General features: G+C 43.4%; 1 protein-coding gene and 1 long non-coding RNA gene across 2 annotated transcripts in view; one reads left to right on the top strand and one right to left on the bottom strand.

The window, feature by feature from the left end:
• Positions 1 to 27,395, top strand: part of LOC109511528 (uncharacterized) — a 118,739-nt gene that overhangs the window by 47,601 nt on the left and 43,743 nt on the right. Inside the window, exon 3 of the long non-coding RNA XR_002167342.1 lies at positions 22,657 to 22,803. This is a non-coding gene — a long non-coding RNA (uncharacterized LOC109511528). The remainder of the gene's footprint in view (positions 1 to 22,656; positions 22,804 to 27,395) is intronic.
• Positions 17,293 to 19,101, bottom strand: pou4f2 (POU class 4 homeobox 2). The gene is made up of 2 exons (XM_019862688.1): positions 18,729 to 19,101; positions 17,293 to 18,536 (listed from the first exon to the last, which is right to left on the bottom strand). Exons 1-2 carry the CDS (start codon positions 18,996 to 18,998, stop codon positions 17,529 to 17,531), a joined length of 1,278 nt encoding a protein of 425 aa, XP_019718247.1. The 5' UTR covers positions 18,999 to 19,101; the 3' UTR covers positions 17,293 to 17,528.

Consider the following 27,395-nt stretch of genomic DNA (forward strand, 5'->3'; position numbering starts at 1 on the left):
GGGGTCGAGGTTACAACCACTGTTTGTCTTGTGTGCTGCTGGGAGCCGGCGCACATCCGAGGAGGCTTCGCATTACGGAAACATCCACTTACAAGGATTGGCACGTGGAGACGGGGAGGCAAATGAAGCGGCACCCAAACACCATTCATATTTAATACTGTGTAGTCTGCATAGGAGGGCAGACTCTATTCACTGGCTCAAGGCAGCTGCTGCTAAAACGGGCATGATGGAAAGATTTTTTTTGTTTTTTTTTTGGGCTGATTGATTGTTAAGCATTTTCTCTGTCATATGGATATCAAGCCACCCGTCTGACATGAAATTTGTCAGCAACCAGCAGAGGGTGCAATTCATTCAGGCCCGACGAGTTTGCTGCACCAACAGGCTGCGGTGGAAATGTGGTGTGCAAAGAGGAGTTGAGAAAAACTGAGTGTTGGGCAGTTTTGATGGATGCTAGATGTTTGCAATTTCTGGAGAAATGTCACGTGAATGTTGAAATGCTGAATGAAAAAAAATATGGATGCATGAAATGAAAGGGGAATATTTTGTGGGGCGTGGACATTTTTGGCGCATTGAAAATTCTTCCCAAGCTGATTTAAATGAGCTGATTGTATTCATTTCAAGTGGAAATGATGTGAATGATTTTGAATTTTTGGAATCAGGAACATTTTTGTCATCAGCAGGGTGTAATTTTTGGAATATGTTGAAATTGGAATGAACTGAAGCCGATGAATTACTGTATGTGGAATTCGATGCATGTCAAAATAATGGGTGGAAGAAAAATAGCGTTCACTGTGTATCACATCCATATTTTACGAATGAATTTCATTCCATGACAGTCAAAAAAGTGGATTTTTTTTTTTTAAATAAGCTGTTATTTTGTGTACTGGTGTCGTGCACAGTTGCATGGCGCCTGACTGTCTCAGGCTAGCGTACATCACGCACTTCAGTGTTGTGCCTCGAGTGGAAGCGACACGGTCAGTGATCCGAAAACAGTCGAAAAAGTCACCGCTGCTCTTTCCTTGGCGCCCTTCAAAGGTGGCTACTTTGCCTCCATTATGTGCTTGAAAGACAACATTTTGGACGTAACGGTTGGACTTAACGTAGCATGGCATTCTATGAAGTCATCGAGCCGAGAAAATATGGCAACATTTTTGAAAACTGGTTCGGGAGCCTGCCTAAAGTCAGACAGAAAAGGATTGAAGAAGTTGCAGGAATTTCTGGCAAGTAGTGTCTGTTTCATCCATGTGACAGCAATCTCCTCTCTTCTTATGGGGCAGGATAGCGTTATCCCACCTTTGCTGCGTTTTGGGCATCGGGAGAAGATGGCTGGGTCTTTTGGCACTGATGCCGCAATTTTGACGGATCTCTGAAAAGGGGCTGTAGCGTAAGTCCCTTTCACACCGTCCGCAAAAGTTCATTGTCCGAAGGTAATAGCGGATGGTTGCACTTTTGCGTGGAAGAGACACCCAAACAGGTCTCTCTACTCCACAGTGCTGCGCGTTGAGAGGACAAAAGGAAAATGGGTGGGGGAGGGTGGGGGGACTACTGGGGGGTTGCGGGGTCTCAGTCGATGCTGGAGTGCTGTCGGCTCCTCGCGAGGAGTTGCAAGTGTCAGTTTATTTTATCTCCCGCTTTTCATCATCCTGGCAGAGCCTGCACGGGCTGAGGAGGAAGACGAAGCCACCTGAGAGTCTCTGGAATTTGCCGGTTTGGACTACAAGTCATTAGCTGACACTCGAGAGTTGTAACTCATGTACCCCCCACCCCCCCTCACCCTTTAACAGTTGACGGGATGATTGGCAGCCAAGCTGGGCTTTGATGGTGCCATCATTATGGCCTCCGTGACACGTGCTCGAAGGCGACCGAGAAATAAGGCAAAGGCCATGAAAACCTGAACCGCAGCGAGCGCAAAAGACTGCAAATCAGTCCGAAGCATCTTTGTAGCTATTTCACGTCACTGCGTGACGCAAGCAGGTGATGAAGTCATGTCATCACAAGTGTCTGGTGTGGTGTATAAAATAGCTTTGAACGCATCCATTTGCTACATCCGAGCCATAATAGCAGGTCTGAGATTTATTTGTCGTTGATTTCCCGCAGATTTGAACGTCATAATTGCTGCCTTTCTGGCATCCGCTTACTTGCATAACATCCCATCTCATCCCGACAATGCCGACCTTTTCACTAAAAACAGTTGGGTCCAAAAATGTAATAAATAAATAAATAAAAAGCCCACCCAAAAAAAACAAACCAAAAAAAAAAAGCAATTTGGGTAAGAAAAAAAATGGATTGAGCCGTTGCTTTGGTTACTTCGACTCAATTTGTTTTGTTGGTTTTCTTTATACAGAACAGCACTTTTTAAAAAATCGTGTTGCTTTGTAAATACATAACTCAAACATTCTAAAGACACTGAGGTAAAAAAAAAAACAACAACAACAATCAAATAGAGTTAAAAAAAAAAGAGACCAACTCAATGTTTTATGGGTTATTCATTTGACTCAAATTTGGGGCTTAAATGAACAACCCAAAAAGCAGCCACTGCCAATTTGGGTTATTTTTGACCCAACAGTTATTAAAGTGCATGAATCACACAAAATGCTATTTTCCCAACCTAATCGCTGGGTAGCTGTGGATTTTTCATCAGATTGACTTACTTTTACCCAAAGATGGGCGGCCATTTTGCCTGTGGACTGAAATGAGATCACAGCAGCCATTTTGTCTCTGGATTGAAAACGACATCACAGCACAGAGTGGCTCAGGTCATGACTGTCACGGCTCTCCTGTTTTCTGGGTTTGGCCATGTGATGGTTCACAAGCTGACACTGTGATGTCATTTTCAGTCGACAGCTAGTGACAAAATGGCCGCCCCTTGAGTTGAAGATAAAGAGGCAGATTTTTGTGCTTAAGTCATATTCCACAAACATAATGTTAATCGGGGTCACGTGTTTGAACTCGTGGGGGCGAATAGAACATATTGTATTACAAATTTTGGTAACATTATGTGTTAATATTTTTTTTAAATAGCCAATAAATTTTCAACAAAAAAATGGCCGATTTGTGACGATTCTGAACGAGCCAATATCACCCGTATAAATCATACGAGCGATGAATCGGTCGGGCTCTAATTAAAATTCAGCTTGTGTGTCACTCCCCAAGTGTGAGTGACGTCATTCATGTTGTGATCGCTCCATAACGATTTCTGCATGTTAAATCAATTCAGAGATTCTCGTTTTGATCCCGGCGTCATCATACTGGTCGTTGGTGGCTTCAGTCTTGCTTGTCTCTCATCTGCTAGCTGCTAGCATTATCTCTTGTATGCTAAAAGCCTTGTGCAAAGTTTATTTGAATTAGAATACTACATTTCATAGACCGTGATTGTATTGTTATTATTATTATTATTATTTCAAATACTTTCTTTGATGCATTGGTTGAATCACTTCAAGTCTGAGAATGTCAAATGGGGCAGTTGTATCCTTCTGTTTTTTTGACTTCTGTGAGAAAAAGGTTTGGACCGCCCTGGTTTACACAGAACAGCGACCCGGAAAAAATGTGTAAAAATGCCGTCTTTTTACAGTCGGTGTGTTTTTTTTCCCCTCTGCCTGTAGGGGGTGGACCCTCATTACAGCCCTTTCCCACCACCTTTATTTCACTCCATTAGGCGCCCCTCTCTTCTCTCGCCTGCACATATGACACAGTCCAATCAATACACTCCCACTGGCTTCCTCAGCGGGCGCCTCCAATGAATAGATTGCGGTGGAACATTAATTGAATTGTGCAGCGTGTGGAGCGCAGTAGCACACCTTTTATTGGACAAACACAAATATGTCCTGATAACGCCTCAAACCACCAGCTAGCCACACATTTTTTTTTTTTTTAACAAATAAAAGCATGAGGAAGTTATTCCTCGCAAGTGCTACATCACTTAGCTTTGCACTGCTTATGTTGAGGTTAGCACCTCAGGCCCCTTCTGTCTGCTGGTTGAGGGGGTGCACCCCTGGGTGGTATGAGTGGGGTGCGAGGGGGCGAGCTTGACAGATGGTTCAGTGGTGGTAGACTGATGGACAGCGGCTTAAGCCGCCCTTTAACGCCGCCGGTCAAAGTCGGCTATTTTCCGCCTTTTTTCCTGGTCACTGTTCTGCGTGAATGTCGACAATGCGGAACGCGGGGGTGCAAAGGTGACCTGGCGGTGATGTCAGAGCTGGAAAAAGCGGGCACGGCGTCTTTGTGAAAGGGGATTCCACAATGCTGGGGTCTGAATTTCACACCTGGTCATCACTGCTATTGCCCTTTTGTGTTGAAGGCAATCATCGCTATATAATTTTTTTCCCCGCTCCCATTTTATTTCTGGGATTTCTACCTCCCCCCATTACTTTTTTCAATCAACCTCCCAAAAAATACTCAAAATCATTCCCGTATCATTTTTTTCCCCGCTCCATTTTATTTCTGGGATTTCTACCCCCATTACAATCAACCTCCCAAAAAATACTCAAAATCATTCCCTTATAAAAATTATAAAGTAAGTGTTGTCGCCATTTCCGCGTCGCCTACCAGGTGCCAAGGTAAATATTTAGCTCATTATTAATATTTAATAGCATTCCTGCACTGCCCCCCCCACTTTTTTTTTCTCCAACCCCTTTTTTCCTAAGGTCCAGTATCTACTATTAAATTCCCCCCACTCTCCCATAGATATATGACACGTAATAACGGCGTGAATATAAAAGAGATTAATAATTTAGAGTGAGCCAACAAATTAGGACCATCATTAAAATAAGCAGGGCTCGGGAAGCGTTTTGCATAAAAGCGAAGGCGCCCGGTTCAAGGTAATGCCGCGGCTCATCTTGATAAAGAATTACAACATTAATTCAGCCGACGCTCAACTCATTGCCCCGACATCCCCCGAGCATTTCCCATGGTCGTCAAATGAAATAATGGCACGGAGCAAGGCGCTTATTTCCATTTTTTTACCATCACACCTTGACAGAATTTTCAGTTCACATGTGTGTGTAGTTCAGGGCCTTTTTTTTCACCCCCCCCCCCCCATCTCTTCTTCATTAATGGCTCCTTCCCCTCGGGGTGGGGTAGGGGGACACCGATGGTATGTTCAAACCCACCCCACGCAAACACTCAAACTGTGACCTCTGTGGGTCAGTGTCACAATCACAGAGACATGCGAGGCTTTTGATGCGACAGCTTGACAGACGTCCTGATTGACTCTCAAAGCCGTGTCGAGTGAATACGATCAGCACGGGACACAAACTAAGGGTAAGAAATCGAGCTGTGAAATGTAATCGATCATTAATCGATTCCAAAATTCATCCACAGCAAGTAATCGTTCTGAGCCATTGTTCAACTCGATATTGTCCAAATCCTCTGATTTTGGCCTCTCAACAGAAGCTCCGCACAGACCTCCGGTGTCGTGAGCAAATTTACGACAGTAGAATCTACTGTACTTGTGTGCAAATAAATGGTCTTGATGTGTCGAGACCCACCTCCCAGGCACAAGGAGTAAAGATCCCTTAAGCCTGTTTTAACAACTAATAAGACTGTCACAGCGCTAGTAAAAAAAAAAACATTGATCAAGAACGCGAACGTTTTATGCTGCTAAATATTCCAAAGATTAAAGTTGTGCAGCTACAGTAAATTAGCCGTGAGCCTAGAACGGATGCTATCCTGTCCTATTCTGTCCTGTCCTGCCATTTCTTGTCCTTCCCTCCCCTCTCGTCCTATCCTGTCTTGCCCGGTGTGGGTTTTCCGCAATTCCAGGTGGCTTCTTGCGCAATCCTGCCTCCGTAATTGTTAGTTCAACCCAGGTGACAAACACACAGTCGGCTTCACTCGTACCTACACCTGTGTTGTGTTCTGCCCTTAAAGCGTACGACTTCGATGCATCCAATCCCCACTGAGCAAATACGTCACCTCGCACAACAAACTCTCTTTTCAAGGCGCGCATCGCTGGAGGCGGCGTGTGATTCTGCCGTTTACCCCCCGTTTTGAATTCTTAGTTGAGCTGGGATGAAAAGATATCGGCAAAACAGACCGCCAGAGACTTCTTAACCTGCTTCCGTGTTCCCCCGGTTTTGCAGAGATGCCTTAATGACGCCACGCTGACATTTTTGCCTGCCAGGGCTTACCTGCTTTGAGACGCTGTTTTTTTTTTTTTTTCTTTCTCCGACTCCCTCGGGTGCACGCATTGCCCTGTGATGCCTCGCGCAGTCTTGTACAGGGTTGTCTCGTTGACAATGAAGTCTTTGGTTTGCGGGTGATTTTACATTTAGGAACATTTGTAAATAGGGAAGGTCATGTGACTGTCAATCATACTGCACGCTGACAGATTTACAATGTGCCAAGATTTGAGATTTACTCTGGTTGATTGGTACTTCATAGCATTACATCATCACAGGTTATGTCCTGTCCTATCTTGTCATATCCTGTTGTGTTCTTTTGTTGTCTTTCCCTGTCCTTATACCGTATATACCTTTTTATATTCCATATCCCAATTCCATCCTGCTTTATCTGATCCTTTCCTGTCCTCTCTCACGTTGTCCCTTCTCTTCATGCCTGGTTTTATCCTATCTTTCGCAATTCAACCCTATGCTGTCCTGTTGCATACTTTCCTGTCCTGACCTTTTCAGTCATCCGTTGTAATGCTGTCTTACTCAGTCCTGTCCTGTCATGTCCGGTCTTTTTTCTGCCTTATCCTGTCCTATCTGGTTTCATCCTGTCCTTACCCATTCATCCTGCCCCCGTCCCATCTTGTCATGTCCCATTCTTTCCTGTCCGCCCTTGTCCCGCTTGTCTTTTCTTTTCCTGTCCTGCTCTGTCTCATCCCATCCTCTCCCATCCTCCCCATTCCAAATCCACTTTTGCTTCATTTCTGTTTTCTTTATGCTGATTTATTTGCTCATGCCCTGCTCATCCATTCAGAGGATCTTCTTCCATTTTGGATTTTTGAGAACCAGAGACACTTTTGTCTGAACAAACTGCCCATCAAATACACACCCTTCTTTTATTCTACCAATCTGAATTCACATGCCGTTCATGCACACCTGAAGGCAAAGCGGCTCCGCTCAATTTAGCGGCTCTGATAAATCACCATTAATTAGCTAATAAAAGCCAGCAGGTGGTTTGCAGCCCAAAGTCATCCACCCCACCATTGTGAATAATGTATACTGGGTTGGAGTGCCTGTGTGGGAGGTGGGGTGGAGGGGATACTCCAATCAAGTGCGCTGCTATTGGCTTTCCTGCCCAAAGGAATACAAATGGCAATGACCTCAACTTCAGATTAGCGTGTTTGTGCAAGTATTGTTCATGAGGATATGCAAAGGTTGACGACCAAAGACCCCCTATCCTCTCTCAACTGAAAAAAAGTAAATTATTCAAACATCAGGCAATGCAATCATTTATTAGCTTGTTTTGTTTACTTTTAATTAGTATGACCATCTGACGAGCCAACCAGCTAACTAACAAAAAACAAAAACATGGCCAAACACTCAAGAACTTACGTCAATGCATGCAGTCCATATTATTAACACCTACACCAGTGCTAACACAAATCTGCTAATCCTCCTGAGCAACTAAACTGGATGCTGAAGACACTAATCAATAAAAACTAACACGAAAATTTTCAAACAACACTTTACAAAAAGCTAAATAAAATGTTACAAATGAGCCACAACACCAGGTCAGAAGCTAAAGATGTCAAGTCAGTGTTTGAATATACAGTACTCTAAATTGCATTTTAACTCTTAAGCTTGTGCTAACGCAACATGTCTTAACTTGACATAAAGATGTTTGTTTGCCAACAAAGATGTGGTCCGAAGCTCAAGCTAACCTCCTGAGAATTACATATTTTTGAATTGATCCTTACAATTAGCTTAGCAGCTTGACTGTTTTGAATATCAATACATATCAAACCACCAGTTCGCAAACTAGCTACAGTGAACTATGGTTAACTATAGTGAGTGAGTCAGTTAGCTATTAGTGAGTTAACTAGTTTTAGCTAGTATGCTAGCATCCCAGCTAATCTGGCAGCTAACAAACTAACCAACTAACTAGCAAAAAATCAAGCAGCAACAAGATGTCAAGTCCTCTGAATGTACCATGAGCAGCAGTATAAGATCCTACACTAGCGCTAATGCAACATGTGAGGTGTGCTGGCTGCTCTCCAAATTTTGAATCTGTATATCAATGTTATTTTTTTTGTGAATGTGCGTAATACGATGGAATTTTAAAGTCTAGTTTCACATTTCAAGTTATTTCTCAAGTACCGGTATGTTTTTGGTCCATGACCACTGAAGTTGGTTCAAGCCTGTGCGGCATCAACATGTCTTTGAATCTTAAAAGTTATCTTGTGGTCCAATTTCACACTGCTGTTACTTGTGTGAGTGCTAACGCGACATGTGAGGTGTCCTGGTTGGTCCACGACCACGAAAATTGGCAATCCGGATGCTATTGATGCTATGCTAGTTGTTATCACAAATCGGTGCAGCAACATGACACTGGAGCGTGATCGAACGAGAGGCCCTTATGAACAGATCTGCCATTTTTCCACGCTCCTACACAAAAAAAAAAGGCGCATGAGAATCTAAGCATAAGGAGAGCCATCCAAAACTAAGGCCTGTGACAGTCGTTAACACTTCTTTATGTTGGCATTGAATCACGCTGACTTTTTTCTTTTTTCTTCTTTTTTATTTTGCACGTCGACGCCACTCGTCTTCATCACAAGCAATAATAGCCCCGAGCCGGCGGGGCTGATATATAACCGCAGCAATCAACCTTCACCAAAGGCACCGATAGAGAAGATATTTATGCGGGCGTATCAGGTGACGTTTGGTTCCGTTTACATCAGCGTACACGTACTCGCCATACATGGCCCATCTTGCACTTCCTGAAAGAAAGAAAGGTGACTGTCACTGGCAAAACCTCAAGATGAAACATTAGCTGTGCATCGTGCTAGCACGTTTTGGGCTGTTTCAAGCGAGGGATGCGTGTTTTTGCGAAAGAATGTAATTGTGATTGTTTTTTCTTCCCCTCAATATTGTGATGCCAATTTAATATGCAATTATTTTTTTCAGGATCATCATGCCATGTTTTTTTTTCCTCACAAACACAAGCAATAAATGAATGTCTTTTACAATAAATTTAGGTTAATGCTAAAATAAAGTCAATTACAATTAATTGTAACAATATTTAATTATTTAATTATTACAGCAGTTGAATTTTCATCTCACTCTTGACTCTGGCAGATCTACTTTGAGCAGTTTTTTCTAATTGGGTGGACCAGCCAGGACACTTCATATGTCGTGGTAGCGTAGCATAGGTGCCGACACCACTTGATCAACACTGTTTGCTGCCTTTTGATCGCGTCATCATCCTTCAAAGCCCAGCGTAACGACCTACGCCTCTTATGTCATGAGGAGGAGCCGAGTCGTTTACGAGCGTCCCGCCTTGTTAAATGTGACCGCGCGCTCGTCGTTGATGTATTTTTAATCATGCTAATATTTTAATTAGCCCCAGATCCCTTCCCCATCTATCGCTCTCCCTCGCACTCTGTCTCGCTGCGTGTGTAATCTCAAGAGTGTGATATTTATGTGACGTCTACACGCACACGCACACACACACACATAGACTCTTCTCCATGTTTTAGCGATTGAGAGTAAAACATTGCAGTAAGAGCTGCACTGTGTTGTTTCTTCTGATAAGCAGCACGTACATGATTGCTCATCAAAGCTGTGGGTTATTCTTGTTTGGTTATCTGTCCATCTGCTACATACACACTGTGTCGAGTATGAAGCGCTGCGTCCAAGAGTGAAAATAATTGTACAGTGCACTATTCTTCCCCCGCATTCTGTGCTCTGCTTCTGCAAGTTGAAGACGTTCACCATGTGGAGATCGGTCTCATCATTTGAATGGAAATGTCACAGAAATGTTAAGATCACTGACCTCAATTGTTGGAGAAACAACATTGTGTTCTGGGGCTGCTTTGCTATACCTGGCACTGGATGTCTTGAGTCTTTTCAGCTTGCAAGGAACTTTCAGTACTGTCAAGGCATTCTGGAATGAATAATTTCGGAGCTTACTGAAAAGCATCTTAAGTTGTGGGGCTGCTTTGCTTCATCTGGCACTGGATGTCTTGAATCCTTGGAACGTTCTTTTGTAATCCAGCTTGGAAATGGTGGATCTTCATCCAGCCTAGCCTCCGAGTCATGGGGCAGAGAAACTAGTTGAGGTGGCAGGATCGCCCATCGTCACAAAAAGCACGTCGCCTATTGGGTGTTATGTAATTTGATAGATGGGTTGAACTTCAGTGCAGCGTGCGTGCACGTGTGTATTTGCATGTGTGTGTCTCGTATTAGCTGCAGGGCTTTTTTTTTCTTTTTTTTTTCATTTTTGATGATGAGAGTACGCGAGTCTGTGACCTCGACGCCTCATCCCTCACCACTGTCTCATTCCCTTTATTTACATCTGTCTTTAGCATTCTAATTACTCCCTTTATTGCTTTGGCCTGGAGGGTGCTGTTACATCAGGGGGAGGCGAGTCAAGGGGGAGGTGTAAAATGGGAGTTGGGGGTCGGGCTGGGGTGGGGGGGGGGAGTGCGTTCTAAGGATGCAAGAGTTGTAACCAATAACAAGGCGTCAAAACCAAAGACGCGGAAAGGACAGCCTCGCTTGGCAGTGAACCTTCATGTGCATCTTTTTTAGAAAGGAAACGCCGGCATTACGTTAGAAAAGAAACAATTAAAGCTCGGTATGGAATAACTGAGCCGTATTGTTGCTTTCAAGTCAACTGTCCACTCACAAAATCGTCAGCTGCTTTGAACCTATCTCTATGACCTAGTCTGTTGTTTCTCATTTATTTTTTTGTTTTTTTTCAGTGGACAAGCCAGGACACCCCATTATCAACCAAATTGTCTTTCCATGTTGCTTAAGTTGCATTCCTTTTGATGAAATATTTTGTGTCAATTGAATTTAGGCCCATTTTTAGGACAAAGTCTTTTATTTAGGGCTTCTTTAATTGCATTTTAGTGTGTTTTGTTATGAAATGTTTTTACTTTAATGCGTACAAGCCCATTTTTGGACCCTCTCTGGTGACTTTACGTGACTGCAGTTGTGCTTTGTCCATTTTTGGACAAACTATTGTGCTTTAATTACATTTTTGCTCATTTTCGGACCGAATTTGGTTGCCTATTTTTGCTCGAGTTGCATTTTACTCAATTTTTGAACCAACTATATTGCTTCAACTGCATTGTGGCACATTTCGCTTTAATTGTATCTTGGCTCCTTTGTTTGCAAGGCATCTCTGACTTTTCCGGCACAAAGTTAAACAACAACCCCTTTAAAATACATTGTCCTCTCCCCTGTGATGTCATTTTTTTTTTCCTCTTATGAAACGGCTTGGCGGTGGGAGCACCGCAGCCTTTTTAATGAGCTCTCAACTTTAAAGACTTGAAGGATATTAACAAGCCGCTTGACAAATGGCACTTAGAAGCACATTAAAGACACAGCTAATGGCGCGCATAATGACGGCTAATTTTCGATCAGATATAAATTAGAGCCCCCAACAGTTATTTGCCTTAAGGACTTTATGTAAATGACCCCGCTCTGTATAAACTGTGTGTGTGTGTGTGTGTGTGTGTGTGCGTGTGAGAAAGAGAGTGAACACAGCACTCACTGTAGTGATCATTAATAGATCGGCAATGGAACCCGCCTGTCCAGGTCACCCTTAATACACGCACACACAGACACATCTCTCACGCCTTAGCCCGAGAACATAGCCAGTGTGAGCGGGGGTCTGGCGAGACTGCTTGGCGGTTAAATTTGGGATGGCCAAGGGGCGCGTTTTGACGCCATCTTTATTGTGGGTGAGATCGCAAGGCGATCCCGCCTGACCCAGCGCATCAGCCATGTTGCTGTCAGAGCGCCTGCTTTGACCGTGCTAGGCTAGCACGATTAACCACTAAATGAAGTGCTACGCCGTAAACGTTACGATGTGAGCCGACCAAAACAAAAGCATCGGATGTTTGATTAAAAACTCGACACACCCCAGTTCAAGTTTTGTGATATGGAAAATGAGAAAGTTTTCCACCATCTGATGTGACTTAAGACCTGAACAGCCCTGATGAAAAAAAATACAGATTTTAGGGAGGGAAATAGTCATAAACAACTGAGTATGTCATTACACATATGTGCCAACCCCTCCTACAAATGAGTGTGTGGCTGTGTGCTCTGACCAATCCTATTCAAAATCATGTTAAATGGGAGTCAGTACACAACTGCCACAGTGTACAGTGCTTCTGATGAAGCCCAAGTAAGGTTCAGCTTTTCTTGTAGGCTTTTCGTGACATTTTTGTTTTTGCGTTGATGTTTTCTGTTCTGTTTTTTCTTTGTTTTGTTTTTTTGTTAATTGTACCACCTGTTTTCTTTTAACTGTGTTTGGATGGTGACCTGGAATGCCCTGGAAGGGGCTTGTAGATTAAATTAATAATTATTATTAAGCCTGAAGCTTTTGCGAACACTAACTGCTCTTTGGAGCTGTTAATAATTCACTCCTTGACTAAGGCCCAAGTTTCAGCCAAAGAAATTCAGCCCCAAAGTTTGACATTACTCCCACAATCAACATAAATGTATTTATTTTTACACCGCCTGTGCGATTTTTATCTTATTTTATTGTATTTTATTTTTTGTCATCTGCAACCTCACTGCTTTTCTTCAACCTCAAATCTCGCTTTGGCTGTTTATGAAGACTCAGCTAATTTCCAACAATTTAATAATCATTATAATAATTTCACCTATTTTCTCTATTTTTCTATATATTTTTTATGAGTGCAGTCTTCCACGTTTGATTTCTTTCATGTGTTTAAAAGCATTGAAGTCATTAATGTTTAATGGGGGCGTCAAGTCTGTTCTGCGCATGTGTGAGCAGGTGGTCACATACGTTGTTGCTGTTGTTTTTTTTAAGAAATGATTTGGGGAATTGATAATCGAAATAAACTGTGAATAATTTATTTAAATTGTCTGTTCAAAACATTAGCGAAAATGTCCAAAAATAATTCCTGGCTTCTTATTGGAAATGCACTAGATATACGATTTACATTTTAAATTAGGAAAAATAAAAAAATGCTTTTACTAAATCATAACTTCTCTTAACACAGTAAAACTATTATTTTTAGCGGTCGTGAGGACGCCTGCCTATTGATGCTGGCACGTATTCACCCCTTTCTTTTTCTTCTACGTCCATTTTTTTTTTTAACAATTTCATTGCCGATTCGTTTGTATGTGTAGGGGAAAAACACTTAAAACACTAACGGATACTATAAAATTGACTCTGTTATTAATGTTCCATCACACAAAAAAATAATAATATAACTACAGCGGCCATGTATTTACGTTGACAGATCAAGTTTGCGTCCGAGCGTGAGCGTGAGTGAGTTTACGGTGACGTCTAATTCGTGCGACATCTCTTATTTTTGAAAGGCCGACACTTGGCGTAAATGTACAGTTAAAATATTCCATTCGAGGGTCCCCAGGCGGAGCTCCAACAGTCCCTGGCGTCATTAAAATTTCATCACTAGCCCCTCTGTGTGTGCGTGTGAGAGACAGAGTGGGAAAGGGAGAGAGAAAGGGGGTATATTGTGGCCAGAAGAGTCAAAATAAATAAAATACGCATCGAAAAAAGCAAAATAGAGTGTACAATTATGACGAAGAGAAACATGGCTGCTGCCCTTTGTGGTTTATTTTTATTTCCTGCTTGGACGTGTTCGACGTATGCGTACATACGTGCGCGATGTGCGCATGCGTCTAAATGAAATCGCTTATTGGATTTTGTTCCCCCCTCATCAGGCCTTTTTACCTGTGTATGTGTGTGTGTGTGTGTGTGTGTGGGGGGGGGGGTCATACTGAGACGTTAAAATGTATTTGAACTAATACTGTTGTTTGCGTCTTATTTTTGCAGGCATGGTTACATTTTAGACAATAAAACAACATAACGATTTCACTCTGCTTTCTTCAACATGCATGTAATTGATTGTTTTGGCGTAAAGGATGTATTTTAAAAGACAGTAAATGGAGGTGCACTGCTACAAAAGAAATGTCTACATGTCACTCCTAAATGCTAAATGTCATATTCGTGTGGAAGGTCTTGAATTAAAGCAGGGTGTCGACACATTCTTAATATTGAGTGGTTTGTTCAAAACAAGTCAATAAAAAAATCTGTGGTGGTGTGTGACGGCTGCAAAAAAAAAAAAAAAATCTCTCTCCAAATACTTCTGCTCCAATGAGGGAAAGTGCTGGCCTGTGTGTGTGTGTGCGTGTGTGTGTGTGTGCGTGTGTGTGTGTGTGTGTGTGTGTGTGTGTGCGCGCGTGCGCGTGTGTGTGTGAGAGAGAGAGACAACATTCCCGCCCCTCACGTGGGCTCTAACCATCAACCGTGCAGCTTGTCATCACTGTTAATTTCACGTCCCGATGCGACCCTCTTTCACAAGCGCGCTCACCCACACACACACACACACACACACACACACACACACACACACACACACACACACACACACACGCACGTACTCTCTACGGCCCTCCCTGACCAGCAGTAATTAACCGCAGCAGCTAATGGCTCCTTAAGTGGCGCTTCATAATGATCTTCTTTTCATAATTCCATGTGTAATTTAATAATTCCGCCCTTATTAGCGTATTAAGTGAATGGATCGTTTCGGGAAAGGGGGGAGCAGTGTGTGTGTGTGTGTGTGTGTGTGTGTGTGTGTGTGTGTGTGTGTGTGTGTGTGTATGTATGTGTGTTACCAGTAGCATCTTTTAATTGATGTCTGTCTGCTTAACAAAGAGCTTGTTGATGCGTTTCTCAAATATGAAGCCAAACCAAACGCCGTGGTTTCTACTTTTGCCTTTGCAATGGTGATAATTTGGTGACCATGAAAGAAGAAATATTCGGAAGCAGCTCTCGGTGTGTGTCGTTGCAAACGCAAACCAAAAAAGTCACTTTGCAATGAAAATCATGTCTATTTGCTTGGCAATTTTGATTGTGTTGACTATATTTCACGAAGCATTTTAAATCTTAAAACATTTTCATTGGATAGCGGTTTGAAAAGCCCTTTTTCGATTAGATCGTGAGTGTTTCCAGCTCTGCCCCATTCAGGAGATGGATTCGTACAAATTACAAATTAAATGCAGGTGTAGCTAAAATTATGTCCATAAGGGTCTATCATATGATGTTAGCCCCATGGGCGTAAGTGCCAAATTCATTTCAAGTACATATTAATAGACTTCTAGGCAATGTATATCCTTTAGGCTAAAGATGCAGAAAGTCAAGAATATGGCACGATACATGCTTCTTACCGAAAATGCATTTCAGACGTCTGAAATATTTTTTTCTGTTTAAAAAAAAAAAAAACGTGACACTGACACACAAATTAGTGTATATCATGCATACTGTCCTTCAATATAAAGTAAATATTTGTATTTCCAAAATATACCTTGAATGAATTTAAATTCATAAATTAGATGTTAGAATAACCGAGTATCATGTCATGTGTATGTATGTATGTGTGTGTATATATATGACAGAGAGAGAGAGAGGTGTACAGTATCTCAATCATTTCAATAGCTGTGTGAAATGATCTTAAATGGAATTTGTCATTCTTAAAAAAACAAAAAAACATTTCTCCAGATATTAATTTAAACGACATAAAGTTTCTCTTTAGAAAATGAGAATGTGCTAAAAGTGTGCATCATAAATAGAAAAAAAATGTCCTTTTAAAATGGGCACAGAAAAAAAAAAGAAAATCGACAAATCGCTGTTTTGCTTCTGCATGTGTCCCTAATGTTCTGGGCTGAAGCGGCCTTCAAAATGGCTTCTTTTCTAATATCGACACCCTTCCCGCCATTTAGGTCACATGATCACGGTGCCAAATATGGTGTCCCATGCAAAGCGCTCGTCGTGGCTATTCAGTCGCTCTCCTTGTACGTTGAAACTCCTCCATAATCTCGGAAGGGTGGATTTAAAGACAGAAAGGTGGTTTAGGGGGAGGGGGGGGGGGCTCTCGTTGGCAGGCGAGCTGTTTTCCTGGCGGGCTGACATCTGGCGAAGCCCCCCCCCACCCCCCTTCCCAGACCCAACACCCTCCCAACCACTCTAGGGAGCCTTCTGGGCCTCCGTAGAGCCCCTGATTAAGCCTCTAATAGAATATTAGCATTTGCTCTCAGGTAAAGCATAAGCTCTGCATGGGTCGGCCCGCCAGTCACGTGACACAAAAAAATAAATATCTTCATCCAAGCTGCATTTTAAAAACAAAAATGGCAGCGTCTGATAGGAGCCCAATTCTGTATTTATTTCCTTGATATTCGGAGTTGTGCATGCACACATTGCTGTGTCAAAGCGTTTTCCCCTCCTACCTTATCAATAAATAAACAGACGAATTAATAAATATAAAATAACATTAGCATGTCTGGATGGTTTTTTTTGTTACCACCTTCGAAAATGGCAAAGTTTGTTCTTTAATGAAAGACACATTCCAATTGTTAAATAAAATACCATGAATAAATTATAAGGGGTTGAGGGGGGGATAATAATTTAACCCAGAGTTTTTGTTCGTTCAAAATAATTCAACATACACCAAACAGAAAATACTTCAGCTAAAACCGCAAATACAGGAGGGAAAAAAAAGAAACCCTGCACGAATAGAATAAATGTGCAATCGATGACATTATTTACATTTCGGTCTCCTGCTTCCACGAAGCGATCAATCAAAAGTCATCAAACGAGGTGATTGGTACAAGCAAAACGACGCATATATTGGTACAAATAAATAAATAGCAAAGGGGGAAATAATATCTATATATATATTTATATCGATTGTACCACTTTAGATGATCGCGGTTGGGGGGGGTGTGAATTTGCTCAGAAAACAACACGAAGAAGGAAAAAAGGGAGTGATGGTGTCGGGGATGGGGGAGGGGGGAATCCCAATAAATATGTAATGAAGTAAACATGACCTCACTCCATAAATAGTTCATAAGGAGCAGCAGGCCCACGCTGGCTTGTAAAAACAAAACACTTGAAATGATTTCATAAAATCTGCCGATCCCTGATGAGTTTTCTCAATCAAGTGGAATGAATACGAATAAATTGCACGTTTGGACACGAAAACGAAGGTGTAAATGATGCATTTACAAAGAGGAATATTTGGCAGTCATCGTTCTTCTTGTTATTGTTATGACATCTGTCGTGGACCCTGCAAAGACTCCCAAGTGCTCTCAGTTGCTCCGCGTTCTGTCCCGTTCGCTTCACTTTTTTTTTTTTTCTCGTGAAATTCAAAAGTGGGTGGAATGAAGTCTTTTCAAGTCTTACTCGCACGCTCCACGGGCTCCTCGTCCCCCACGCGCGGTCCTTTTTTTTTCTCTTCTTATGCACAAATAATGAAAAGGAAATGTGTTTCGTCTGTGTGTGTGCGCGCGTGTGTGTGTGTTGTTGTCTTTCGAAATAGGAACTTATGATACAAAGCGTCCGGTTATGGGAAAGGGTTTTTAAACGCAGGCCGAGTACTTCATCCGTTTCTGTTTCTGCCGCTGGTTGCAAAACCAGACGCGCACCACGTTTTTCTTGAGGTCCAGCTTCTCGGCGATGGCGGCGATCTTCTCCGACGACGGCCGGGGCTGGATGGCGAAGTAGGCCTCGAGCGAGCGTTTCTCCGGCGCGGCGATGGACGTGCGCTTGCGCTTCTTCTCGGCGCCGTTGAAGAGCTCGGGCTTGCTGAGCTTCTCGCGGTGCGACTTCTCGGCCTCCTCCAGCCACGCCTGCAGGATGGGCTTGAGCGCGATCATGTTGTTGTGCGACAGGGTCAGCGACTCGAACCTGCAGATGGTGCTCTGGCTCAGCGAGCCCACGCCGGGGATTTTGAGCGAGGCCAGCGCCGAGCCCACGTCGGCCTGCGTCACGCCCAGCTTGATGCGCCGCTGCTTGAAGCGCTCGGCGAAGGCCTCCAGGTCGCGCGGGTCCGCGTCCACGTCGCTCATCCCCATGTGCGGCGGCAGCCCGTGGGCGTGCGCCATGCTCAGCGCCGCCTGGTGCATGTGGTTCATGCCCGCCATGTGCGCCGCCGGGTGGCCCGGCGTGGACACCACCGAGCCGTCCGGGCCCGCCATGGCCCCCAGCGCCAGGCCCGGGGTGATGTGGTCCAGGAGGTCGCCCTCCAGAGCCTGGTGCGGCTGGTGGTGGTGGTGGTGGTGATGGTGGTGGTGGTGGTGGCCGTGGCCGTGGCCGCCCGCGCCGCCTCCCCCGCCTCCTCCGCCGCCTCCGCCGCCTCCCAGCGCGGACGGGTGCGAGATGGGCACCGAGGAGGCGGACGAAGACGACGACGACGTGCACGGCAGCGTGTTCATGGTGTGGTACGTGGCGTCCGGCTTGAAGGGGCTGTGGTGCGGCGGCGGGTGGTGGTGGTGGAGGTGGCTCTTGCTCTGCGTCACGATGTCCACCGCGGCCAGCGCCTCAGCCCGGGCCAGCAGACTCTCGTCCAAGCCGCCGAATATATTGCTCTGCAATTGCAAATGGAACGCACACATGACGGCTGTCAGCTGGGAATTGGCAGCCCCCTTCTTCCACTCCAGTTTAGAACATTTCCACCCAAAAAAAAAAAAAACAAGGTCATAAAAATTCATTACGGGGAGGGGGGCGAAACGCGAGTTTAAACGTTCCACCGCGATGCTGCACGGCGATAATCTACATACCGGCGGCGTTGGGAGGCAGGCGCGCCGCATCGCCTCCGAGCTGGTGCTGATGATGCTGCTGTGACGGGAGGAGGCGCAGGAAGACGCCGAAGAGGAGGACGCCGACGACGAGGAGGAGACCGCGTTGGAGGTGGCGGAAGACGACGACGAAGAAGAAGTGGAGATGTTGTTGTTGGCCACCGAGTGCAGCGACGAGTACTTGGCTTCGGCCAGGCTGGCGTGCGCCATGGCCGAGAAGGGCTGCTTGCTGCTCAGCGACATCATCATCATGTTGGCGGCGGGTCCGAGCAAGCGGCCGTTGCTTGCCTTTTTAACAAAAAAGAAATAAATAAAAAAAATGGGGGGAAAAGGGATGACTCCGACTCCGCCTCTTCTTCTTCTTTCTTGGGATTTCAATCAATGCAGGGGAGGAAAAAAGTTGTCACACGTCTGTTTTTTTTTTTTCAAATCGAACAGGAGTCAGTTTTCCATACGTAGAAAAAAAAATCCCCAAACAAATTAACCTGTTTGGATGAGTCCTTGTTGACGAAAGAATTTCGAAAAAATAGCCGCAAAAATGAGAGTTAGCCGAGTTTTTTTGTTTTTGTTTGTTTGTTTTTTTTTTTCTGAGGAGAAAGTTTTCCAGGTGGCCAGGTTGGTTTCCGAGGCTCCGCCACGATGCCGAATGCTGCTGGGACCCCAAGTGGCGACGCTCTGAGGCGGAGGGCAGACTGATTCTTCGGTCCACGCCCCCTTTCTCTCCCTCACACACCTTCCCTCCCTCTCTTTCCATCACACACACACACACACACACACACACACACACACACACACACACACACGCTCGCAAGGCATACTCACACCTGCTCCGGCTCCCCCTTTTTCATGATTTATTATTCTTCATTAGGCGCCGCATCGTTGGCGCCGCGGGGGAGACTCTGCGCATGCGCGCGGCAATTTAACGGAGCCTCAATTTTCTGCTCCAGCCTTTTTCAACACCCGAGGTATAAAGTTGTGGTCCAACATGAGCGTTTTAATATATCTTCATGTAATGTGAAAATTACGTTTTGTTTTTCTGAACAAAAAAAAAAAAATCTGGTGTTAAAAATGCACAAAAACATGGAAATGGAATTCTCTCTCTCTCACTCTTTCTCTCTCTTTCAGAGATATATGACATTGATATAAATAGGTGTTACTAATAATCGAAAGACTTGAGTGCTCTTATTTACACACCAGAGATGCAATAAGCAAGCAAAAAAAAATCCACATTACACCTATTAAGTATTTTTTTTAACTACCAAGGTTGAATAATAATTTGGCAGTGCAAGACAAAATAGGCTAAGTAAGAAAAAAAATCTGAAATACCCTTGGCGCCATATCAAATGTACTTTATTAGGAGTTGTAGTAGTGTAATTTTTAAAAATGAAAAGTAAACAATACATGTTACAGCCCGTTGTTGTTGTTATGCGTTAAATGACATCATGAACAGGCAGCTCGCGGGTTTCATTTATTCATGCATACCGACAAGTCGAGTCCATCTCTGGGAATCGTCAACATGAGCTTAGTGTGCATGTGAGTGTGTGTTTGTGTGTGTTGTCTCCCCCGGTGAGACAGGGGGCGCTGCAGGCGCCAACCCCTGCACCCTGGGAAGCGGCGATCGATCCAACTTGGGAGAGACATCAAGCCATTCCAATCAGCGTCTGCTCACGTGTGTGTGCGTAATATACATGCCTGCATCGCTGACAAAACTTTGAAGAAAACATTCATATTTCACCCTGTTAACCGCCCTGGATAAAATTTTCATCCGCAAGTGAGGCTGGTAAAAAATAAATAATAATAATAATAATAATAATACTCCATACCTGAGTGTCAACAGAAAGATTTATTTGGGTTTTTGTACCCCTAAAAATAAAAACGACTTTTAATAAAATTTACAAAAAAGCATTTCATGAACATGATATCACCGAACCACACGAATTGCTAAACAAATGTAAGTTTTGCATTTTCACAAAATTTCGAAAAGATGTATCACCCAAAATTTTTCACCCAAATAACACAATACATCTTCTGGTAATGTAAGTGTTATGAAATAACGTGGCTTGTACAGAATTTGTCTTAAATAATAAATCATCTGAGACGGAGTCAAATCCCAAGGGGATTAAGTCGGTTTTTGCTTAGAAAAACAAAGGAGATTCATAGAAAACAGACTTGAAAACAAAATCTTCGAATAATGGGTGTTATTTTCTTGACTAACAGGTTATTTTGGGACAATTCCCAAAAGGATTTGGTGGGATTTTGAAACAAAAAAAAAAAAAGAGTCGAAGAAACAAATCATTGTTGAACAAATGAATGTTATGATGACCACAACACTAATTGCTTAAAAATTGACCATTTATATTATATATATACACACACAATTACAATACATACATTACTATATATATATATATATATATAAAACAAATGTGATTTCAAAACACACCTGATCATGTTTATAGGTGTCACCAAATAATAATATAGCTTGCGCAGGGATTGTCTTGAATAATACATAACACTCGATTCCCAAAAGGATTTTGAAGGATTTTGCACACAAAAAAAGGGATTCATAGAAAACAGACTTGAAAACACCTCATCTTGTAATGAACGCTTGTTATGGAAATAATATCGCTTGTACAGGATTTGTCTTGGCTAACACATCAGCTTGCGCCTTTCCCGAGAGGATTAAGTAGGATTTTGCACCCCATAAAAAGTGATTCTTTGGGGTGGGGAAATCTCTTAAAAAGCAGGAAAAAAATATATAAACTAAGTGATTCGTAGAAAAAGTGATTCACTTTTTTTTCTTTTTGTGACGAGAACAAAATTTTGCATCCATACAAAAGATGGATCAGGGACGGCGCTATGTGGTGGCCAGGGGTGGCCGCGGCCACCGCCACACCTTGGGGAAAGAAGCTTTGAATGTTTTTATTTTCTACCATTTACATATGAATACAGCATTCGAGACCCCTTGATGCCCTGCAATGTATTTTTGTAATATGAACTGCATATTTCGAGAATAAAAATACAATCGATCCGAATGCAAACTCTCAAAGAATCTGTGTTTAGTAAAGCAAAATGGATTCTTTGAGTCGACGCCAACTCAAATCAAAGTTATTTCTTTCACGCCATAGCACGCAAACACCCGAGACTGAGAAGTCCTTGTTTATCAGAGCAGCCAGAGTCACGGTTTCCTGAAATAAAAGCCAAACAGACACCAATCTTGTGCACAAAGACAATTTAAGCAGGAAGAAAAGTAAAAGCGACGTTGAGAATTGTGAAGAATGAAAAGATTTTTGCATCATTGTGCTTTTCTTTGATCTGATTTGCATGAATGAACTATTGACGGCAGTATGCAGAATGCCAAGTAGACTATGAGACACAAAAGTCAAGAAACTGATCATAAAATGACCCCATCTCGAAAAATTAAGATCAGCAAAATGCTCTTTCCTTCAACTTGTCCCTGCTTGATTCAGAGTGCGAGTGTGAGGAGAAATTTGCAAGATTTGACAAAAACAACCCGAATTCTCGTATGTATTTGAAATGGGAGCAGAACGTAGCATTTCTTAATCCTTTTAGTTGTTGGTTATTTTGACATTGTGTTGTGATGTGACATTTTTTTCATGTTTTTTACAAATTGTGGGGGCGTGATAAAGAGAAGAAAATATCTGATTGCTAAAACTAAATTCAAATCACGCCAAGAAAGGCCTCCAGGAAAGGCGAGCCCATCAACATGCGATGCAATTGTACCTTCTCGTCTGTGTCGATCATCTGCGAGGCGCCGTCACACATGTACAGTAATTGAGAGGTTGTTTTTTTTTTTTCATTGCGATGTGTGCTCTCTTACCTTGCTTTAAAAAAAAAAAAAAAAATCACACACACATTAAAAAACTTTTCTTTCTTTTTTTTTTTAAAGCTAAACCTCGGTGGAGTTCAGCTCGGAGAAAGAAGAAGAAAAGTACACAACGCAGACTTCAAGGCTCTCTGGCAGCGGAAAAATGCAGCGTATGAAAATAAAAGTAAAATAGAGCGAGCGCAAGCAGCAAAGGCTCCGACAACTCAGGTGACTTGTTTGCTTTTTTTTTTCTCTATCTTCTACACTCTCTCGCTGCTGTATGCTTTGCACAAAGAGGTTCGCCGACTGCTATTCCGCGCTCCCTCTCCTCCGCCGTCCTCATCGTCCCCCAGGAGCTCTCCATGTTAACAATCCCAATTACACACGAGACCACCAGAGACAGCTGTTTTTATTACCGAATCTCCGCTTGCTCGGCTCACCAAGGAAGAGGGAGGGAGAGAAAGGGAAGTGGATCAAGTCTCCCGACTGCTTCCCGCCTCCCTCCTCACAACCTCGGCGCGGGAGGTCAGGAAACGGCTTTAATGTGTTGTTTAAATGCATTGGACCAAAATAAGAACGGATTGTGGAAAACGTCGCCGGACCCCTCTCGAGTACTTGGCCCGTTGCAGATAACGACGTCGCAAATCACGGTTGGAAGAACGCGTAGGCCTTGAATTGGCATCTTTTTCTCACATCGGGGGAAAACGTTGCCACTTGTGGTGCTCTGGCTCCTTCTAGTGGTATAAGAAGGACGCACAGCTGAAGTTCAGCTCAGTTGTCTTTCGCTTTTTAAGACACGCATTTCAACATTTGGTATCGTTAGACTTTTATTTCGGTACACGTTTGAAGTCATTTTTATATGAGATGCATTTGAATTGACCGATTGTTTTAAAACACCCGACCCCCACGTATTCCTAGCCCAGCGCTTGCCAAATTGTAACATTACAACCATACGGTGCAAAATTGGCATTGTCACTGTATGTAGTGAATTCTCTGGTTTTTGGGTCAGTAAACAACACAGTCATCATTCTCGGACAAAATGCTCCACGGGTCGGGGCTAGCGAAATTTCCCGCTAGCACAGGCCACTTCAGGCAGTGTCACATGATTGCTTGAATGAGTTAAACATGTCGAACATTTTAAATTTTGGAAGGGAATGATGTGAACCATTTTAATTCTTCTCTTTTTTTTTTTTTTTAATTTATTTTTGTCCGGTCACATCATTGGAAATGAAACGGAGGGGAATTTGCTGGTGAAATCTGGTGAATCTGCGCCGCGTGCCCACAGGCCGCTGGGGCAGCAGATGATAAGGTCAAGTCTCATAATAGTGTCACATAGCTGTAGGTAGTATGGATCAATATGAAGGTGTATAATACCCGACGGACACTCAAATAAAAACCTCTCTGCTCCCCCCCCCCAAAAAAAAAGAATTAAATATTTTCTTACACTCTCTGCTTTTGGCGGCCATCATATTGCCTTTGTGAGATATGGAAGTCACTCTACGATATAATAACGCGCATGTCTACTCGGTGACATGAACAATATTTAAATAACCAACGAAAACAAGTTTTATTGCTAATGTTTTACTATCTCCACGGTCTCCATCATGCTAGCACAGGCCACTTAAGTTGTTTGGTAGGGTTTGTGTACATTGACAGTGCGCTTTGAAGTTTTCCCTACAGTTCAGCCCCTGAAGCCATTTTCACTGAGGATCAGGAAATTTGGTGCACACGTCTATCGTGATTAAACATGGCCGCCACCATCGAAAACTATCGTCCACCACCATCGACGAAAAGTTGTTCGTGCATGGCCGCCGCAGTATAAGGATCGTCCGCATTGCCTCAGATTCCCGGGACAGATTTTGGCCCTACTCTGTCCCTCCTTGCAAAGCGTCATGACGTGACATAAAACTGGAATAAATCCTTCGCCCCAAAGCCAGTTTCACTTCCCAACGTGAAATGTGACAGTCACGTCCATCATGACTTGACTCATAAAGAAGTCTCAAGAAGTCAGAAAAAACACAAGCCTGACATTTTGGTTTCGATTCATTTCAACCGTCACGTTGGGGCCATTTGGGTTATTTTCAGGAGTCTTTCAAAATCCAGATTTTGCTCTGTCCATCCTAAAATTGAACCCCCCCCCCCTCCCCGAATCATACCTGTCAGATAGATCACGCTAAATTGGGAGGAATGTAAACCATTCGTCACTGCGTAACAAGTGAATCTCACATCGCGGTCAGGATGCTTCCATGCACTGTCAAGCGCGTCATGCCGCGAACTGCGTTTAATGGCGCGGGGTTAACGAGGCATAACACGTTCCTTCCGACTGAACCTGACCTCGGACGACGACACTCGCTACGGCGAGGGGAAAGGCGCCTTGTGAAGGAGTCACACCTTCCCGCGCATAAAGCATGTCAAGTGCCACGCAAAGTGATTAATGGCGCGCAAGAGTCGGGCTGAGACCGCAGCGAACATCCCTCATTAGTTTGACTATCCGGCGCGGTAATACATTGCTTGTCAGCGGCGTTGCTAATTGACCTCCTTTCCCCCTTTCTTCTGCACAAATGAAAAGATTTCCTCCGCCGTGTGATGGCGCGTGTCACGATGTGAACCGACAAATTAAAAAGCTCTCGCCTGTCATGCTGTCATCGCCGCCTCATCAGCTATAATGATCAGTTTTCTTCCATTGCACTGCGAGAGAGAGAAAGTGTGTGTGTGTGTGTGTGTGTGTGTGTGTGTGTGTGTGTGTGTGTGTGTGTGTCTCGCCAAGCGTCGCCGCTGTTCATCGTCACTTTTACCTGCGTTTGTTTATTGTCTATCAAAGATGATGAAGCGTCGTTAGCGATCGAAAGCGATGCTAGTTTTCTGTCTATTTTCATTCATCCACAGCCGCGTATGTCCCCCAAGGGTTGTACGATTCAGAATTCGACCGGCAGGGGAAAATACGACTCAAACAGCTTACGCATCACAGCATGCCGTATTTCTTTTCCAGAGGAGTGGAAGAAAAAACAAAATTTCCCCAATTTTTTTTTTTGCTGGAGGAGTAATTCATCACTTGTCCCAATACTTTTGGCAATATGGTGGACCTGACTAGTCGCGAGGGACCAGGCCGGTCCGCAAATAATGAAAATCATATGTAGAACTGATGCCCTTTGAAATGAATTGGCAAAAAAAAAAAAAAAAAAAGAACTCCAAACTGTAAAAAATGTATTTTCCACCCAAAAAAATCTAGGGAAAGAAAAATATTTTAAAAATTTATATTTAAAAAAAGGTCAGAGTTCCCTTGTCTCAATCCTTTTGTCCATGTAGTACATTAAATAAATGATTTCGAATGAAGTTGACTGGGACATCCAACCAAAGTGGAGTCCCTCAGGGAAATGTACCAGCTCCATTCATTTTCTATCAAGGTTGCCCCTCAAAATCAAATTGTGATAGCTGCATAGGAGGGACAAATTCCACATTTTATTCCCTCTTCATTTCCTTTAGCCCCCTGTGGCCATTAGCCTTAGCATGCTAACATCACGCTAACGCTACCTGCCAACTCTGTGAGCGTGACGTTATCTCGAATGTGCGCGGCATACAGCCGGTGGTGTTGACACGTGGTGATCAAAGCGAGCCGTTCAGGAGGTTGGACAGGGCCACGAAGACGCAGGTCTGTAACGCTAATGATGTTCAAACGCTCGACTGGTTTGCTGGGAATGAGTCACCCTCGCACACACACCTTCCACCCCCGCATCATCCACTCGTGTCCTCCCCTCCAGGAGGTAATGGTGCATGCTTGGTTGGGTGACAGGTGTCAAGTGGGCCTCCTTACACCATTCATCTAGCTAAATAGAAAGCAAAGCAGGACTTTGTTTATTGCTAAACATGTCAATAGCTCAGTGTTCTCTCATCATGTCACTTATAGCATTTTAGCCTCACAAAAGCATCCCATTTGTGCTATGTTGACTTGTTATTCAGAAAATAGCAACTATCGTCATCGTGGCATCTCCGAAATATCTGCATTCATGGACTGTCATCCTCTCAGTCCAGCCAGGAGGCATACGATATTGTTAGCATTAGCATCAGTGCTAACGTGGCTGCTATGAATTGTGCGAGTGGTCGTGAATAAAGAGCAGATCATGTCATGATGTCGTCGCGCTTGATTTTGGTAGCTTCTGCTCGTGCGTTAGCATGGATGCTAACATTGCCATTCAATGTTGTTTGCATGGCATGGACAAACTTCTAGAATCGTGGCCCTTAGCACCTTTTTTTTGGATGACAAGTCTTGTTCACAATTCACTTACTGTTCTGTCATATGTCATATTATTATATTGATTTCACTTTATATTTGCGCTAATAATACAACGTATTGTTTACCATATGATCCAGCACAATATAAAACAAGCTAGGAGCAACCATACGTTAAAAATCAACTGACGATGAACAAAAAAAACATCATATAAAATTGCAATCATCACAGCATTTTTCAAATAATTTTTCTGTAATGTTATTTTATATTTATTTGTTGACTTCACATCTGGCTGTACTGCCGTTCCATTGCACCACTCAAGGGGTGAGTAATTAAAGGATCCAACACACAGAGACAAGCAGGTTAGCACCCTCCATATAGCATGTGTGTGTGTGTGTGTGTGTGTGTGTGTGTGTGTGTGTGTGTGTGTGTGTGTGTGTGTGTGCGTGTGTGCGTGTGTGTGTGTGTGTGTGTGAGACCACACCCTTAACCATGTCCGCCTGTCTAAGCACAATCCTGCAGGGACCTGCCATGCACTCTCTCTCTCTCTCTCTCTCTCGCTCTCTCTCTCTCTCTCTGTCTCTCTCTCCCT

Source organism: Hippocampus comes, unplaced genomic scaffold (genome assembly GCF_001891065.2).
Source record: "Hippocampus comes isolate QL1 unplaced genomic scaffold, H_comes_QL1_v1.1 scaffold7, whole genome shotgun sequence".
Classification (NCBI taxonomy): Eukaryota; Metazoa; Chordata; class Actinopteri; order Syngnathiformes; family Syngnathidae; genus Hippocampus; species Hippocampus comes.

Coding starts and splice junctions, on each gene's coding strand:
- pou4f2 (XM_019862688.1), bottom strand. CDS start 18,998: ATGATGATGATGTCGCTGAGCAGCAAGCAGCCCTTCTCGGCCATGGCG. Junction 18,537..18,728: donor CCTGCCTCCCAACGCCGCCG/GTATGTAGATTA, acceptor TTGCAATTGCAG/AGCAATATATTCGGCGGCTT.